Source organism: Myotis myotis, unplaced genomic scaffold (assembly GCF_014108235.1).
Source record: "Myotis myotis isolate mMyoMyo1 unplaced genomic scaffold, mMyoMyo1.p scaffold_m19_p_1, whole genome shotgun sequence".
In the NCBI taxonomy this organism is placed as follows: domain Eukaryota; kingdom Metazoa; phylum Chordata; class Mammalia; order Chiroptera; family Vespertilionidae; genus Myotis; species Myotis myotis.
The window spans coordinates 200,753,399-200,772,631 of NW_023416313.1; the positions used below are offsets into that span (position 1 = coordinate 200,753,399).

At 42.9% G+C, this 19,233-nt stretch overlaps 1 protein-coding gene across 12 annotated transcripts in view; it reads left to right on the top strand.

Moving 5' to 3' along the window:
• Window positions 1-378: 378 nt before the first annotated feature.
• Window positions 379-19,233, top strand: part of PCNX1 (pecanex 1) — a 172,284-nt gene continuing 153,429 nt past the window's right edge. For 5 of the 12 annotated variants that reach the window (XM_036311531.1, XM_036311540.1, XM_036311573.1 and 2 more), the window contains exon 1: window positions 382-967. In XM_036311531.1, coding sequence (XP_036167424.1) covers window positions 815-967 — 153 coding nt within the window. In that variant the 5' untranslated portion in view covers window positions 382-814. Of the gene's footprint in view, window positions 968-19,233 lie in introns of all 12 variants that reach the window. The other 7 variants (XM_036311566.1, XM_036311548.1, XM_036311557.1 and 4 more) reach the window with 5 other exon arrangements.

Sequence of the window (19,233 nt, forward strand, 5' to 3'; positions counted from 1 at the left end):
TGTGGCTGTTTTCCTCACCCTTAGGGCTCTCAGCTCACTCCATGGGCCAACGCAGTTCTTGCTCAGATTGGGTGCGTCTGTGATTGTTCAAGTGCCATCTGCTGTACCTAATTCCTAGGCCTTCAATGAGTATCTCAGATCTTAGGCTCATGGTTCCTAGGGCTTTAAGAAATAACACAAAACGTCAGCCAGGCGGCTGACAAGGTTCTGAAGACAAGGTGTCGAGAGCGAAAGATCAGGTTCAGGGGCTGATCCATGAACTTGCCAGGGTCCCTGCCGGGAGCCCTGCACCTGGTGCCCGCGGCCCCGCCCCCGCCCGCCGGGCCGCGCGCGCGCGCTTCTCCCGGACGCCGGCAGGAGGCGCCCGCGCGCCCGCGCGGAGCCGGCTGGAGGGCGGAGGGCGAGGAGAGGAGGAGCCGGAGGGGGCGCGGCTTGCTGCCCGTCCCTCCCGGGCGCCCGGCCTCCCTCTCCGTCCGGCCCAGGGCAGGCGGGCGGCGGGGGTCGCGGCGGCGGCGGCGGCGGCGGCGCAGGCGGGCGGGGGCGGCGAGCGCCCGGCTCCGGCTCCGGGTGTTAGGAGACAAGATGGCGGCGGCGCCCTGGAGGCCGGTCCCCTCCTCTTCTCCGCGCTCCTCCGCCCCGCCGCTCGCCGCCTCCTCCCCGGTCTCCTCCTCCTCGGTCGCTGCCTCCTCCTCCTGCCGCAGCCCTAGCGAGCGCCGAGGCGCCGGCCCGCTCTCCCGGCGCTCCGGAGGCGGGTAGACGGCGTGCGGGCTCCCGCGGCCGCGCAGCGCTGGGGCCGGGGCGGCGGCGGGCGGGGATGGGGTCGCAGACGCTGCAGATCCTCCGGCAGGGGGTGTGGGCCGCGCTCAGCGGGGGCTGGTACTACGACCCTCACCAGGCCACCTTCGTGAACGCGCTGCACCTCTACCTGTGGCTCTTTCTGCTCGGCCTGCCCTTCACCCTCTACATGGTGAGTGTGGGGCGGGGGGCGGGCCCCGAGCCCCGCGGGCAGTCGCGCCTCCTCGGCCCCGGGCCGTCGTTGCGCCCTCTCCCCCTGCCTGGGGCGCGCACCCCACCCTCCGCCCGCCCCTGGGAGCCGCGGCCCCGCTCGCTGTCGCGCTCCCCTCCCCCTCGCCTTAGGGTTTCCCCGACTTCAGGGACGACAGCAGAAACGAAACAGCGGCAGCCCCCCCGCCGCCCCGGTGCGCCCGAGAGGTGCCCTGGGGACCGGCGGCTTCCTAGGCCCCTTCTTGGGGGGGCCCTGCGCCCGTAGCCTCCCGGCCTTTCTGCCCCGGTGGGCACAGCCCTGCCTGAGTGTTGTGTGCGAGGCGCTGAGCCTTCTGCTCTCCGGGGACGCCGCATTCCTCCTTGGCACGCGCGCTGCGCTCCGCGGGCGCCCCTGGCCCGCCCTCCCCCGCGGCGGTGCGCCCTCCTCTCCGGGGAGCACCCGCGCCCCCCGCGTCTCTGCGCCGCGTGCGGAGCCTCCGGAGCGGGGAAGGCTGGCGCCGCGCTGTTAGGAATGCATGTGCGGGCCGGCCGGGCTCTCCCTCGCTAATCGGTGGTGGTTGAAAACCTGATTGTTAACCTTCCTGCCTCGAAAAATCATTGTTGTTTTTCTGTTTGTTTTGCTCACCACTGGTTCTTTTCAGTTCAGCCTCGTGGCCCCTGATTGTGGTGTCTCGGGCCAGCTTTGGGGGGAGGGAGCGGGGGGAGATGCGGGGAAATCTGGCTGGCATTTCAGCGGGTCTGTTTGGGTTGGTTCAAGGCCTTTTACAGATTGGCACAGGGAAAGTACTGCCTGTTGGGGAATTCAGTACCATCGGCTTCTGCGAATGATCAAGGTTTTTAAGCTATATTTTCACTGAAAGTTGTAAGCGCATTTTTTTTTTTAACACTTTAGGTTAGGGTGGGGCTTTGGGAAAAATAATGCGGAAGAGGGATGGTACTTAAGCTTGGATTAAACATTTTTTTAATAACGGGAAGGGAGGAAAAGACAGTCACTTTATTTTAGGAAAATTGCTTTGAATATATTTCTGCTAACTTTGTGCTTCTTCATGGAGCTAAAGTAAGGATGCTGGGTTAGAAAATCTGGGAATAGGACTCTAAGAACTGCTAAAGGAGAGGACACTCAACTTATCCCGAAGTGAAGCTCATTTTTACTAATTGGCCGGGAAAATGCTTGCTTGGGGGAAAAAGTGCTAAATTTCTCTTTCTCAAACAGATTTTAATTTTTCATTGAAATTGTTTTGAAGGGACTTACTGCTTGAGGGAAAATTACCATTTGAAAAATGCTGATGACTGATGGCTTATTTTTTTAGGGAACTTGTACAGTCTTGCCCAATTCTGAAAATGTTTCTCGGAGCATTAGAATTTTCAATTAATTCTGGCCTAGGGAGTTCTAGTTGTACTTCTGTTCCTTCCAGGAATATGACATCATTAACGAACAGGTTAATTACTTTGGGTGCAAGAATCCTCGGGCTGGCACAGAGCTCTCTTTCATAGCAGATTTCTGTTATATTCAGGAGGATTGCAAATTTAAAACAGACTGGTCCTTGAGATGCAAGGTTGAGTAGCTGTGTCCCAGTCTAACATTTCCATGTTAGTCCATGAACTGTGCTTAGTGGCTAACATTACTAAAGAAAATTTAGAGCAAATAGAAAGCAATACATTGAGTTTAATGCTTCATTTGAGGAGTTTACTCAGGTAAATTCACAAATAATATTTGCGTTTCTACTATGTACTGGGCCATTTGCTAGGTTTTTCCTAGGAAAATGAAACTGCTTCTCTGACTTTTTTGTCTCAGTTAATGGCAGTTCTGCTCTTCTTAAATCTTTTAAAAGTTCTCTGATTCTTTTTCTCTCTTCACATCCAGTTCATCAACAAATCTTGTGGATTCTGTCTTCAAAACCTAACTAGAATCCAGCTCATCATCGTCATCACTCCCTTGGTTCAAGCCACCATTATGTCTCCTCTGGATCTTTGCAGGGTTCTAATCAGGCTCACTGCTTCCATTCTGTATTCTCTGTTCTCCGTGCAGAAGTCTGAGTGACTCTTTAAGACATAGATCAGATCAGGGCACTCTTCTGCTCTCAGAGCCTGCCCTCGCATGTGTCTGTCATCCCCCCACCCCCCAACACATACATTTGCCTTCTTACAATTTTTTCCACACAACTATGTTCCTCCTCCTGGGCTTAGCCCTTGCTCTTCCCCCTCTGTCGGGATGACTCCTTTCCCCCAGATAATCTATGTGATTAGCTCCACATATTTCAGCTTTCAGTTGTATGTGAGGCTTTCCCTTGATAACCTATTAAAATACCAACTTCCCAGCTCCTACAATATTTCCTAATCCCCTTATCCTCCTTTATTTGATAGCATTTATCACTAATTGATAATACATTTATTTAATGTCTTGCTTACCTCATTAGAATATAAGCTTCAAGATGGCAGAGACTGATATGTTAAAAAATGCGCTTACAACTTTCAGTGAAAACACAACTTAAAAACTTACGTCATTTGGAGCAACCGATTGTACTGAATTCAGCAATAGGCAGCACTTTCCCTTTGCCAATCAGTTAAAGGCCTTATCCAGTGGTTCTCAACCTTCTGGCCCTTTCAATACAGTTGCTCATGTTGTGACCCAACCATAAAATTATTTTCGTTGCTACTTCATAACTGTAATGTTGCTACTGTTATGAATTGTCATGTAAATATCTGATATGCAGGATGGTCTTAGGCGACCCCTGTGAAAGGGTCGTTCGACCGCCGAAGGGGTCGCGACCCACAGGTTGAGAACCGCTGCACCAACCCAAACAAATCTGAAAGTTCACTGCTTCAAGACCAATATCAGTGCCAAGCACAGGGTAAGCAAATACTAAATAAATGATTAGAAATGAACAAGACACAGCTTTGCCTTCAAGGAACAATGAAGTTACAAGCATTAAACTGTTGTGACCCGGAACTTACAGTCGGGGGATGATCTTAGTCTATGGGCAGTTAGCAAGAAGGATTTGTAAACATTTTAGGAAACATACTAGTACTTCAGTATTGAGGTAGATAGTTTGAAGTATACACTTGAAGCAAAATCCAACATTTCATGTTAAAATCTCACAGTATAAATTATTCTTTGCTCTTCCAATAATAATACAGATGATGCTAACTTATGTTTTTTATTCCAAACCCTGTGTCCTCATTTTACCAATGAAGATAACTGATTTTTAGCCATCAGTTACTTGTTTTGTGGCCTTAGGCAGATCCTGAGCTGGGAGTTGATATACACAGAACTTTTAAAGCCATGTACTGGCAGCCTTTTCTTTCTTTTTTTTTTTTTAAAGATACAAAGTCTGTGAAGAGTAGGAAGAATCTTAGGATGGTTTTTAAAAAAAATACCTGTTTTGGTAAATGTAGTCATCGCTTTTCTGACTTTGTTTTTAGTTAAAATTTTTTTATTGAATAAATTAGACATAATGTGTGCATTTAAGGTGTATAGCTTATTGCTTTGATACATTTATATATTGTAATATGATTTCTGTTGTAGTGATATTTATCACATTACATAATATTGTATACATTCATTATATGTGCACTAGTTCTCTATGGTTTCTTTACTACTGATTGCAAATTTGTACCCTTTTAAAAAAAAATGGGTTTGACTATTTTAGGTTCCACATATAAGTGATGATATACAGTACTTTCTCTTTCTCTGTTTAACTTATCTCACTTAGCATAATAAGGCCTTAGGACTTGTTATACAGGATTCAGACACTTGTAGCTTTTGTGGATACATTAAAGGTAGAATTTATAGTTCAGCAGTTATAATAGTTGTGCAAGTCAAGGAGTCATTTTTTTCACCTTTCATTGTCCTTTCCGTTTCTCTTAAGACATTCACCCCATTTATCTTGTCATCAAGATTATTTTTGTACCTGACATGTCACAGATGGTGAGCTTTATGGATGTGAGCTTCGTGGCATTTTTGTGTTCTAGGAAGCAGACTAGAATTGGTGTTGTCTGGATTTGTATGTCTTGGCTCCGTAATTGAATGTGTCCTTTGGACAAGCCTTTCCACCTTACTGAACCTAATTTATTCATTTGTGAGATATTGCATGGGCATTTTTAAAGAAAATATTTATAAAGTAGAAAAATTATTTATCTTCCGAGTGGCCTTCAGTAACGGTCATTTGAAGAATGGCTTATTAAAACTGTTTCCTCTATAATGTTCTATGACTGCAGGAGATGAGATAGTAACTCAAACCATGATCTTAACATACTGCTCAACATACTGTTTACCTCAACGTATACCTCTTCTGTATAGAGGTATACACCTAGGTGATGAGCTATAACACTAAATCTCTCTACACAAGTGATTCTCAGACTCCAGTTGATATCCGAATCACTTGAACATGTTAAAAATGTGCACTTGTGCATGTCCACTCTGATGTAGAAGATCTGGAGTGTGGCCCATTAATTTATGAGTATCCGGGTCAGTTTAAAGAACTTGATCATTATGCCCATAATTCCCAGCGGCTTACTCAGGATCTCCTCTTGACTATCTCAGAGGCATCTCAAAGGTATCATGTCCAAAACCATTCTCGATTCCGCACTCAAGGCACCACCCCAAAACTTGTTTTCTTGCTCTGTCTTTGTCATCTTAGTTTATGGCACCACCTTGTATCTAGGTGCTTATGCCATCCCCCTCAGCTTATGAGCAAATGTTACCAATTCTGCTGTCAGACATAATTTCTGACTAATGCTAAACAAAGACAGACATTTCTACTGTCTTTCCCCTTTCTGACCTACCCTAACATTTTGTTTGCCTTAGCTTCTATTCTTGCCCTATTACAACTATTTTTTCCACAAAGTAAATGACATCAATCTGTTTGTGTCATTCCTCCCCACCACCTTTTAATATCATTCACTGCCTTTCTTTTGCACTGAGAATAAAATCTAGCATCCTTACCAAGGCCCCCAAAGTCAGTTCTGCCTTTGTCTGCAGTTTGTGCAGTTTTCCCGCTGTGCTGCAGTCACACTGGCCTCCTTTCTGTTTCTAAAGAGATTCTCTTCCCTTTTGCTCTTTGCAGGGCTGGGTTTACTAGTAAATAAACAGGATCTGTTTCATCATTCCATCCTATAACTTTCTTCCATAGTGCTTATCACAAGCATATTTACAACTTTGTTTATTTGTTTGCTGTCTCTAACATTCCCTCCCCCCAATACTTTGTAAGTTTCATGGGGGCAGTGTATATCCAGTGTCAACTCCTGTGCTTGGCTTGTATTAGGTTCTGAATAAATATTTGTTGAGTAAATTTGGTATTATATATATGTGAATCTTTAGATTTATCAACTGAACTGATACAGAATAGTTGGTGGTAGGAGTGCCTGTATTACCTGGTGGAGTCACATCTTACCTGGGGGTTAGGTTAAATATCAGTGTGCAAGACATAAATAAGATACAGAATTATTTAAAAATCAATTACAGAATGACTCTTGAAAAACCCTTTAGTCAAAGTGCAGCATATATAGCTTTTTGTATCTACCACTTTGTGCAGTTTATATATACATATATTTACATACACATGATATATATAGTAATATAGGCAATGTAAATTTTTGGAGAGATTGTATTCAGAAACTAAATCACCCATAAAATTTATGAAGGTTTCAACTTTTTCTTCCTGGCTATCTTATTATTATTTTCTGTAGCTGATCTATAGAATGATAAATCCTTTATTAGTGAGGATTTCTCTGAGGCCCTCAAGTCATTTTCTTTCCCAAAGATTTAAGAAATATTTTAAAAGCCCTGCTGGCATGGCTCAGTGGTTGAGTGTCGACCTATGAACCAGGAAGTTACGGTTGGATTCCTGGTGTGGGCACATGCCCCAGGTTGCAGGCTCGGTCCCCAGTAGGGGTTGTGGAGGAAGCAGCTGATCGATTCTCTTCATTGATGTTTCTCTCCCTCTCCTTTCCTCTGAAATCAATAAAAATATTCAAAATATTTTAAATACCCATGTAAACAAGATTAAGTTACAATGACTAAAACTGAAATCTTCATATTTTCTAAGAAGTTTTAATTAAGGAAACATAAATTAGTAATTAAAAAGATGATTATTTAGTATTAGAATATTTTCTGTATCCTTTAGGAAAAGTTTAATGAATAGTAGATGGTATGTTTTGACCTATGTTTTTTGCTTTTTCTTACCAGTATTCTCAGTATTTAGCATTGAGATGAATGTAATTATTCCCATTTGAGTATGGTACAGGTATAGCTCTTATCTCTCTTGTTATGTCACCTATAATAAATTTAAAGATACATTGTCTAATGATGGTTTACAAACTAAGTTTCCAAGGAAGTAGGCATATTTGTTAGCTTGTAGAAAAACTTGTGAATTTACAAAATGTTTTAGTATCTTTTGTTAAAGATGTTTTCTGATATTTGAAAAATTACTCCAAGTTGTAAAATTATTTGGCTGTTGAAAAACTAGGAAAGTTTATATTTCTTTTTCAGGTTTTGAATACGCAGGTAGTTTGCTTTCAGGAGCTGATTGTACTGCAAGTTCAATAATGTTTTTCCAACATTTTACTGTGAGAATTTTCAGACTTACAGAAAAGTTGAAAAAATTGTTCCCACTACCTGGACTCTGCAGTTTTTGTTTATTACATGTCTGCGTCTATTCACCTCTTTATCGAGGCCCTTTCTTTTTCTTTTAAAATTCATTTTTATTGATTTCAGAGAGGAGGAAGTGAGGGGGAGAGCTGTGGTTGAACGTTGGCCTATGAACCAGGAGATCACAGTTTGATTCCTCTGACCTCCTGCTTCATAGGCCAGCGCTCAACCACTGGGCCATACCTGCTGGGTGGCCCTTTCTTTTTTTTTAGAGAGAGATGCGTGTGAAGTTACAGGCACCAGTACAGAGCATCCCTAAACACTTCAGTATGCATATCATTAGACTTCTAAAAGGCATAAATCCTAGGTGAATCATTGGATAAATTTCTGAGTTTTGATGGTTGAATACACATGTGTAGCATCATGTTGTAGGACATTTAGCATCATTGGAGGAAGTTCTTGCTTGTCCTTCCCAGTCAGTCCTCTCCCTCTGGGCTTTGGCCTGATTTTCCCCCCATCATTGATTAGTTTATCCTGTTGTAGAACTTCATATAAATAGAATCATGTAGTTACACTTTGTGTAAGTCTTTTTCACTCAGCATAATGTTTTTGAAGTCATCCGTGTTGTGTATATCTGTACCTTGTTCCTTTTTATTGCCAAGCAGTATTCCTTTGTGCGAGTATACCACAGTTTGTTTGTCTGTGCTCCTGTAGATGAGGGCCTCTTTCCAGTTTTAGATATTTTGTAAAAGGTGTCACCCCCACATGAGGATAGTTTTTTTCAGAACTCAAAGAAATTAGAAACCCAATTGAATATAAAAAATGTTTTTTCTTCCCAAATAAGACCATGTTTTATTTATTTATTTATTTTTATTTTTTTAAAATATATTTTATTGATTTTTTACAGAGAAGAAGGGAGAGGGATAGAAAGTTAGAAACATTGATGAGAGAGAAACATCGATCAGCTGCCTCCTGCACACTCCCTACTGGGGATGTGCCCACAACCAAGGTACATGCCCTTGACTGGAATCAAACCTGGGACCCTTCAGTCCGCAGGCCGACGCTCTCTCCACTGAGCCAAACCAGTAAGGGCAAGAGCATGTTTTAATTTAAAATAAATTAATGATAATGGCATACCTTATCCTCTCATTTAAATTTTAGAAGACTGTAATACTGTACTTGTATTTATTCAGTATTTAGATTTTTCTCTTTTTGTCAACACAGTAGAACCTTTTTGTTAAAATATATATATGCTAAATCAAAAATTATAGATAAATCAGTTGAACATTTTAGTAATCAAATCATTTGGAGCTTACAAATACATATTATGCTTTTTCCTTACAAAAATGGGCTCATAAAATTTGTACTGTTTGAAGCCTCCTATTTTGCTTGACTGTAGATTGTGAATGTTACCTTGTGGGGAAAAAAAAAGCAGTTTGAATAGCTGTCTAGTAGACCATAGTATGGATATGTTACAGTATATTTAATCATTTGGTTATTGGCTCTGTAGGTTGTAGTTTTTAGCTATTTTGAAAACAGTAGTGTGAATATTCTTGTTAGTTAAATCTTTGTACCAGCCTTTTATATAAATTTCTGGAAGTAAAGTTGGTGGATTATAGGATATGCATATTTTTATTTGATAAATAATCATTTTTAAAACTGAGTGAATTTTTACAATGAGAGAGAATATATATTGAAGTTGATAATATGAGGTTCCTGAGAAGGCAAAGTAGGTTTGTGGTCCAGGAAGCATAGTTAGCAAGGGATCAATCTCTGGAGGAAGGAAGGAGGTAAGGATGAATGCTGATGGAAGCAGGGATAAGCATTTGGTGGTGAAAGGTGAGGTAGGTCTTTTATGATTTATGTTGAAGTGCAGAGTTAGTGTTTTCTGTTGAGTGAAGGGGGAGGTGAGCAGGATATTCAAGGTTTGCGGTGGATTCTTATTTTTGGAGAGTGGCAGTGACCTGACTAGCAAGAGGAGGGTAGGATGGCCAGGCCGTTTTGAGGGTGCCTTTGAGGTTGGAGAACATGAGTTCAGAGTGTTGAAGAGAAATGTTAAGGAGAGAAATTTGGGGTTATAAAATTTATTTGGATGTTACCAGCATTATAGAGGATAATCTAAGCTACAGAGTAGATAAAACCTGGGAAGAAAGTATAATTCATTAAGAAGAAAATGGCTCAGCGGAGAAGACCAGAAAGGTAAGAGTTTGAAAAGGAAGAAAGTAACCTGTTCCAGAAGCCAAGGCAAGAGAGTATTTTGAAGAAAACAAAATGGTTGAAAATGCCAAATCACCTAATTTAAATTTTCATCAACAATATTAAAAGTACTTGTCATCCCACCTTTACTCAACATTTTCCAAAACGGTGTTAGTGTGTTAAATTTCTTATTCAATGGAATGTTGAATGAAATCATTTCAGTAATAGTTTTAAATATATATATATATATATATATATATATATATATATATATATATATATATTTTATTGATTTTAGAAAGGAGGGGAGAAGGGGAGAGAGAGAGAGAAACATCACCTATGAGAGAGAATCACTGATTGGCTGTCTCTTGCACGTCCCCTCCTGGGAATTGGGCCTGCAACCCAGGCATGTGCCCTGACTGGGAATTGAACTGTGATCTCCTGGTTCATAAGTCAGTGCTCAGCCACCAAGCCATGCTGACCTGGCAGTAATAGTTTGTTTTTGATAATAGGCAGAATTTCTCTTAAAGTACTTGTCTAATTCAGACTTTCTTTTTTTAAATTTAATTTTGTTTAAAGTATTACAAATAGTTCCTTCCCCCCCGCCCCATATGTCTCCTTTTTTTCCCCATTGACCTCCCTCCTAATTCAGACTTTCTTAGTCCAAATTAAGGATGTTATTGCACTAACATATGTCACATAACTTTTATCTGATTTTTCCTATATTGTGTACTCAGATAATTTTCAGAGCAGGCAGGTAAACAAGCAGAAATGTTTCTTTGAGAGATTGATTGCTTCTTTCTATTATTTAATCTGAATTAAGTCAAATGTTTTCCTGTCTCTCTGCACAGCAGGAGAAGGCAGAGAATTAGTTTGTGCTGAGGACATCTAGGAATAGTAATGCTAAAATAGTATAGACAGGTGTGGAAAAGAACAGATTACAACAAACATTCTGTAGATTTTACTACTGTTGACTTCTTTACCATATAGATAAATTTTACCAAATCCCAGTGAAATGAGTAGTTAATGATTCCTTGGTTCCTCTGCCTGTCCCCCAAGAAGTTGGTTAAATGCTTTCTTTGGTAGAATTGTAAAAAAGTTCAGACTTTCCTTCTTGTCCTTTATCTTTAGAATCTGAGGGAGTTTGCATCTTTTATAACTTACACTGTTGGTGCTAGTCTCTGTTGCTTTGTGTTATAAGAAAGAAAAGAAAACCTAGGGCAAAGCAAGCCATTTCCTTTTGAGGTTTTAAGGAAAAAAAAAAAAGTCCTATTCTGTACTGCTTTGTGCAAACCACATAGAACCCTGAGTGCCAACTGCCCTAAGAATAGGCAGGAAGATTAGTCACAAATTTGAGAAGCTTGAATCACATATCTGGCTGTTTACTTCTACTAGCCCTCCTAACTCCCTGAATGTTGTCTAGACATAAACTCAACAGATTCATCCTCCATAGTTAACATCTTTAAAACTTTGTTTTGTAATAATTTTAGATTTACAGAAAAGTTACAAAAGTAGTATAGAATTCTTTTATACCCTTTGCCCAGCTTCCTCTAATATTAAAACTTTACATAACCATGGTGTATTTATTAAAATTAAGAAATCAACATGGTAGAGTATTATTAACAAACTATAGACTTTATTTGGATTTTACCACTAATGTTCCTTTTCTGTTTCAGGATCCAACCAGGATAATAAATTGCATTTAGTATCATCATTTAAAAAAAAAAATATATATTTTATTGATTTTTTTTTTTTACAGAGAGGAAGGGAGAGGAATAGAGAGCTAGAAACATCAATGAGAGAGAAACATTGATCAGCTGCCTCCTGCACACCCCCGAATGGGGATGTGCCCACAACCAAGGTACATGCCCTTGACTGGAATAGAACCTGGGACCCTTCAGTCTGCAGGCCGACGCTCTATCCACTGAGCCAAACCAGTCAGGGCTAGTATCATCATTTTTAATATGATTTTCTTATTGTTTCCCTTATCATGCTGAGATTCTGTGTTTTTAAAGAATTTTACAATTTATAACAATTTATTAAATTGTCATGAGAAAAATTAGTAAAAGGTTTTATGTTTGTGATACATTTTAGATGTACAGAAGAGAGTATTCTTTTTTAAAAATATTTTATTGATTTTTTTACAGAGAAGAAGGGAGAGGGATAGAGAGTTAGAAACTCCTATTGATCAAGCCTGCAACTGAGGTACATGCCCTTGACCAGAATCGAATCTGGAACCCTTCAGTACACAGGCCGATGCTCTATCCACTGAGCAAAACTGGCTAGGATAAGAAGAGAGTATTCTGAATGAGTTTTTTAAAAAATATATTTTTTATTAAGTTCAGACACGAATGGAGAGAGAGAAATAGAAACATCAGTGATGAGAGAGAATCATTGATCGGCTGCCTCCTGCACACTCCCTCCTGGGGATCAAGGCTGCAACCCAGGCATTTGCCCTAACTGGGAATCGTACCCGGAACCCTTCAGTCCCCAGGCCGATGCTCTGTCTACTGAGCCAACTCGCTAGGGCTGAATGATTTTTAAATCATGCATTGACTATTAACCTATGTTAGGCTATTTGAAAATGGATATATTTTACATAAGAAGAATTACATTAAATGAAATAATTCTAAAGATGAAAAAGTCTTTATACCTCAATCATACAGAATGGACATGAGTGTCTTAGATTCCTGTATAATGCTGCTTTTTCCTAATTTATAAATTGGAGGCACTGAGACAAATAAACAATCATATTACACGGTAGAATATGACTAATCTCTTATGTGTCATAAAGTACTCAGGAATTGGAAGAAACATCCAGTTATTTCCTAGAAGGATTTATGCAGAGGATAATTCATACATTCAAACATTACTGTATATTGGGTAGTGTGGTGGGCCTTATGGTGGGGACCTTCATGGGATTTATTAGTCCTGGAAGAGCATTTCCCATAATCTTCCCATCAGGCAAAGGAACCTTTGTTCTGGGGAAAAGGTTGTTTATTAAATGAATATGTGTTTTTGGGTATAGTGGTTTGCTCTACTACCAAGTATTATAATACTAGAGGCCTGGTGCATGAAATTCATGCACTCGGTGATGGTGGAGGGGGTCCCTCAGCCCGGCCTGTGCCCTCTTGCAGTCCGAGAGCCTTCAGGGAGTGGGCCTAAACTGGCAGTTGGACATCTTTAACGCTGCTGCAGAGGCAGGAGAGGCTCCCGCCACTACCACTGCACTCGCCAGCCATGAGCCCAGCTTCTGGCTGAGTGCGCACCCCCTGTGGGAGTGTACTGACCACTAGGGGGCAGTTCCTGCATTGAGTGTCTGCCCTCTGGTGGTCAGTGTGCATCATAGTGACTGGTCTTTCTGCTGTTTGGTTGATTTGCATATTTGCCCTTTATTATATAGGACTAGAGGCCCGGTGCACAAAAATTTGTGCACTCGGGGGGAAGGGGGGATCCCTCAGCCCGGCCTGTGCCCTCTCGCAGTCTGGGACCACTCGGGAGATAACGACCAGCTGGCTTAGGCCTGCTCCCGGGTGGCTGCCGGGGTCCAACCCCAGCAGGTCCAGGGGTCCCCAAAGGTGTAGATGGAGTCGGCGAAGAAGGAATGACACAGAGACAGCATTCAGTTGATCAGCAGCCTAGCCAGGATCTCTAGCCAGAATCTCCAGCGAAGTTCTGCTTCGGATCTCCAGCCAGGTTCTCTGTCCATGTTCTCTTGCTAGGTTCTCCAGGTTCTCCAGCCAGGTTCTGTAGCCATGTTCCCTCGCTAGGTTCTCCAGCCAGGTTCAGTCACCAGGTTCTAGTCAGGTTCTCTTGCCAATTTCTGTAGTCAGGTTCAGTCCAGGATCTTTTGCCATGTTCTCTCCAGCGAAGTTCTTCTGTCTCTAGGTGCTGTGTAGGTTCTGTGTTCTAAGTTCTGTGTTCTGCTGTCTTGTTGCATCTGTATTTATACCAGTTGATTCAATCCTATCAATCTCTATTACAAAGGTTAGGGCGTTTCTTATCTTCATTCCAGGGAGTAAAGATTATGTAGCTTAAGCACGATTGTTTGTAGTTAAAGTGATTAATTACCCGCCTGGCACTTAGTTAAGAGGTTTTATTCCCTCCCTAACTTCAGGGGAAAATCCCTACCTGGGGAAACAACCTTTCTCAGAGAGGAGACCTTGGTTAAAACACATAGTGCCAAGAAGGTGAGCAAACATATTAAGAACAGTATGCCATATATGCCAGGTCCCTTGAAACAACAAGGATGGACCGGCTCCCGGCAGGTGGCAGAGGGTAGGCCCAATCCCTAGGTGCAGCCCCTGGTCTGGCTCAGAGCAGGGCTGATTGGGAGTTGGGGCGCCGCCCCTGTCATGCACAGAGCAGGGCGGATCGGGAGGTTGCGATGCCACCCTCAGTCACGCTCAGGGTAGGGCTGATTGGGGGGTTGGGGCACCGCCCCCTGTCACATTCAAGGCAGGGTCGATGGGCAGGTTGCGGCGCCACCCCCTGTCATGCACAGAGCAGGGCCAATCGGGGTTGGGGCGCTGCCCCCTGTCACAGAGCAGGGCCCATCAGGGGGGTTGAGGCTCCGTACCCCGTCACGCACAGAGCAGGGCCGATCAGGGGCTTGGGGAGCTCCCCCCGTCACTCACAGAGTAGGGCCGATAGGGGAGTTGGGGCACCGCCCCTGTCACAGAGCAGGGCGGATCAGGGGGTTGGGGTGCCGCACCCTGTCACACTCAGGGCAGGGCCGATGGGGAGGTTATGGCTCTACCCCGTCACACACAGAGCAGGACCCGTGGGGGGGGAGGGGTTGGGGCGCTGCACCGTCACACACAGAGCAGGGCCGATCAGGGGGTTGGGGCACCGCAGCCTGTCACACACAGAGCTGCAGGGCGATCAGGGGGTTTGGGAGCTCCCCCCTATCAGGCACAGATCAGGGCTGATCAGGGGGTTGGGGTGCCTTCCCCTGTCACGAACAGAGCAGGGCAGATAGGGAGGTTGTGGCCCCGCCCCCTGTCACACACAGAGCTGCAGGGCGATCAGGGGGTTTGGGCGCTGCCCCCTGTCACACTGATCCTGGTGCTGGGAGGCATATTACCCTTTTACTATATAGGATAGAGGCCTGGCACATGGGTGGGGGCTGGCTGGTTTGCCCTGAAGGATGTCCTGGATCAGGGTGTGGGTCCCCACTGGGGTGCCTGGCCAGCCTGGATGAGGGGCTGAGGGCTGTTTTCAGGCTGGCGGGTGACTGAAGCTCCCAACCGCTCCTTTTTTTCTTTTTTTTATTCTGGGCCAGCTTTAGCTCTGAGGCTTCAGCTCTTAGGCCCCCGCTGCTGAAAGCAGGTTTCTGGCCTTTTTTTACCTTCTGTATTTGAAACAATGTTGCAATCCTGCTGGCTGAAGCCCAGCGACTGAAGCAGGTTTCTGGGGTTTTGTTTAGCTTCTATATTTGTATCATAGTTGCTTAGAGTTGCAGCTCAGAGGCCGGCAGCAGCAGGCGGGGAACGTTGGAGTCCTCCATCACTGAAGCAAGCAAGCCTCATGTTTGCTTCCAGCTGCCTGGCTGCCAGCCGCGATCTTGGCTGGCAGTTAATTTGCATATCACCCTGATTAGCCAATGAGAAGGGTAGCGGTCGTACGCTAATTACCATGTTTCTCTTTTATTAGATAGGACTAGAGGCCTATATAGTGCACAAATTTGTGCATGGGTTGGGTCCCTCGGCTGGCAATTGGGGCCAGTTGGGTGGGCCAGTGGCTGGGAGGAGGTACCGCAGGAGGTTGGCCTCAGCAGCAAGCTAACGGCCAATTCCACCAGGAATCGGGCTCTGTCTGCCCTCTATCTGGGTCCAGGGTGCGGGTGAACCAGACTCAGGGCTATCAGGGCCCCAGCAGCAAGCTAATCAATGGCTGATTCTGCGAGGAATCAGGCCCCCTCCTCCCTCCTGTCTGGGCCCAGGGTGTGGGTGAACCAGATTCGGGGCTGTCAGGGCCCCAACAGCAAGGTCTGGGTCAGTGTGCATCATTGCTACTGGCTGGTTGTCTGGTTGTTGGGTCGTAATGGTTGCTTAGGCTTTTATATATACTAGTTGTACCGGTTAATGCGGATTTTGTAATCAAAGAGAACACGATAATTTCAAGAGACACATCAAAAGTGCTTTATTCACACAGAACCTAGACACAGAACCTAGAGACGGAAGAACTTTGCTGGAGAGAACATGGCAAAAGATCCTGGACAGAAACTGGCCACAGAACCTAGAGACAGAACCGAGTGAGAGAACATGGCAAAAGATCCTGGACAGAAACTGGCCACAGAACCTAGAAACAGAACCTAGCGAGAGAACCTGGCTGAAGAACCTAGAGACAGAACCTGGCTACAGAACCTGGATAGAACATGGCAAGAGAACCTGACTAGAACCTGGTGACTGAACCTGGCTGAAGAACCTAGAGACAGAACCTGGCTACAGAACCTGGATAGAACATGGCAAGAGAACCTGACTAGAACCTGGTGACAGAACCTGGCTGGAGAACCTAGCGAGGGAACATGGCTACAGAACCTGGCTGGCGAACCTGGAGAACCTGGCTGGAGAACCTAGCAAGAGAACATGAACACAGAACCTGGCTGGAGATCCTGGCTAGGCTGCTGATCAACTGAACGCTGTCTCCGTGTCATTCCTTCTTCGCCGACTCCGTCCACACCTTTGGGGACCCCTGGACCTGCTGGGGTTGGACCCCAGCAGCCTGTGCCTGCAGTTCACTCCCTTTTCACGGCTGAGTGGTGTTCCAGTGGCCAGTGTTCCATAACTGGTTTTTCCGTTCTCAAAATTCATGGACTTTTGAGTTCTTTGTTTTACTTAGAATAAATCTATACATATTTGCAAAAAAAAAAAAAAAGTGCTTTATTCAAAGTAATGTCCATCACTAGCTACACATTTCCCCCATCTTTCAGGTAATTTGTGGATACCGTCCCAATAGAACTTTTCTTGTTTTGAGGCAAACCATTCAGAGACCCAATTTTCCACTTCTTCGTACATTTTGAAGTGCTGCTCAGAAAGTGCGTGTGCCATTGATCGGAACAAGTGGTTAATCTGAAGGAGCAAGGTCTGGTGAATGTGGCGGGTGGGTTAATACTTCCCAGGCAAGATCTTTTAACGTAACTTTAACTGGTTTTCAAGTGTGTGATGGCGCGTTATCATGAAGCAAAATTACTTTGCCGTGTCTTCTGGCCCATTTTGGTCATTTTACAATCAAAGCATGGTTCAAATTGACCTGGATGTTCTTTGTCTTTCACATCGAAATCATCACTTTTAAAGCATTTAAACCAGCGTTCACAAACATCTTGAGATGGAGCATGTTCACCATAAGCTTCCCAATGTTTATGATAACTTTCAGCAGCACTTTTCTTCAAAATAATGAATTAAAACTTCCTGTAAATGCTCTTTTTTTGGCACAAAATTTTATATTTTTAAGTGTAAAAATATCTATGATGTTAACACCTTCAGAAAATTTGACATAGGAAGTTTTGAAGCTTGTCAATATAACAAAATAGCATACATATCAAATCGCATATACGGTGGGGCCTTGACTTACGAGTTTAATTCGTTCCATGACGAAGCTCTAACTCAAATTACTTGTATGTCAAATCAAAAAGTGAACGAGTGAGACACGTGATGCTGGGCTGATGTTGTGGCGTTCACTGTGACGTTCGCTGTGCCAACTAGCGGTCGGGTATCTGAAGCTGGCTCGTAACCTGAATTTTAGCTCACAACTCAAAGCAAAAAATTGGCCGAGAGAGGGCTCGTATCTCGAAAAACTCGTTAGTTGGAACACTCGTAAGTCAAGGCCCCACTGTATATCAACAAATGTGTAACTCCATCTATTGAAAAATTCTGCATTATTAACCGGTACACATAGTAAAGATATCTAACATGTTAAGGCTTTCTAAGTGAATTATTTTTTTAACTTTTCAGTATATTATTTATGTTCATAATATTACTATTCCTGGTCAATATCTGGAATGGTTAAAAGAAAGGATGTAAAAATAAAGTAATGAAAACTCCAGTAAAGCAATTATTATTTGCACTAAGTAGTATTCTGTTTTAGTTATACCATAATATATATTACAGATGATTTTCACAAGTATCGTGAACCTTAAGACAGAACCCAAGTGAACTTTCAAGGGAGTAAATATTTTTGGGGAGGCATTTAAATAGTGAAATCCTCAATTTAAAGATTTTTTTAAGTGAAAGTAAATACAGCTAATTAAAAAAATTGAACTGTATTATCAAAGTGTCTTTTTTTCAGTGTTGCATATGCAGTATGTGCTGTTGAAGAATAAGCTTAAAATAATCTTATTTTTCCAATTGCTTTAAATGAAGATTTTCAAGTGAACAAGAACGTTGAAAGAATAATACACGATCACCCATCTATCTACCTAAATTTAACATTTAGAACCTTTTAAAAAAAATCACATTTGCTTCTGTATATCGATATATGATATATACCTACATACTCATTTTCTCTCATAGACATGTGTTTATACCTGATGCGTTATGACTTGTCATCCCTCAATTATCACATTGAAAATAATGAACATTAATTCTCTAGCATCTAGTTCATACTTTGAATTTCCCAAATATTCCAAAAATGTCATACATAGCCAGTTTTTCCAAATCCAGGATTCAGTTAGGGTTTAATAATTTCTCTCTCATCCAAATTGACTTTTTAAAAAATAGGATAATTATCTTATGGAATGGTCTACATTATGGATTTGTCTAATTGTGATGTCATGTCTTTCCTCTCTATTCTCTGTAGTTACTGTAAACTTAAACCTTATTTATTGTCCAAAGTTATGGTTTCTAGAATCTATACATTATAGCATGATATTAAACATGGTTAGTGTTCTTTTACTAATTTTCCTTTCATTTTGCTTTGCCTTTGATTTGGTAATCTTAAGCAATTACTGACATATTTATAGCATTTTTTTTATAGCATTTTTTTTGTTCACATGATCATGCAGTGTTACTCAAGTTCTCATTGTGTTATCTATTTTGGTTTTCTACCTTTAAAAAATGTTTTTATTGATTTCAGAAAGGGAGTGGGGGGGGGGGAGAGAGAGAAATGATGAGAGAGAATTATTGATTGGTTCCCTCCTGCACACCCCCTACTGGAGATTGAGCCAGGAACCCAGGCATGTGCCCTGACCAGGAATTGAACCATGATCTCTGGGTTCATAGGTGGAAGCTCAGCCACTGAGCCATACTGGGCAGTTTTCTTTCCTTGTAAAGATATCTGTAGGTAAAACAAGGAAAGTCGAAGCAAAATCACAGAGTGCACTATATAGTTCTTCATGCTATTCTAGGCATTGACATGCAGCTTTCAGCTAATTAGAGCTTTATTTAGTTTTGCTTACTAATAGGGGTGAGGAGAATTAGAATTCTCCATGAGATGGTTTCAAA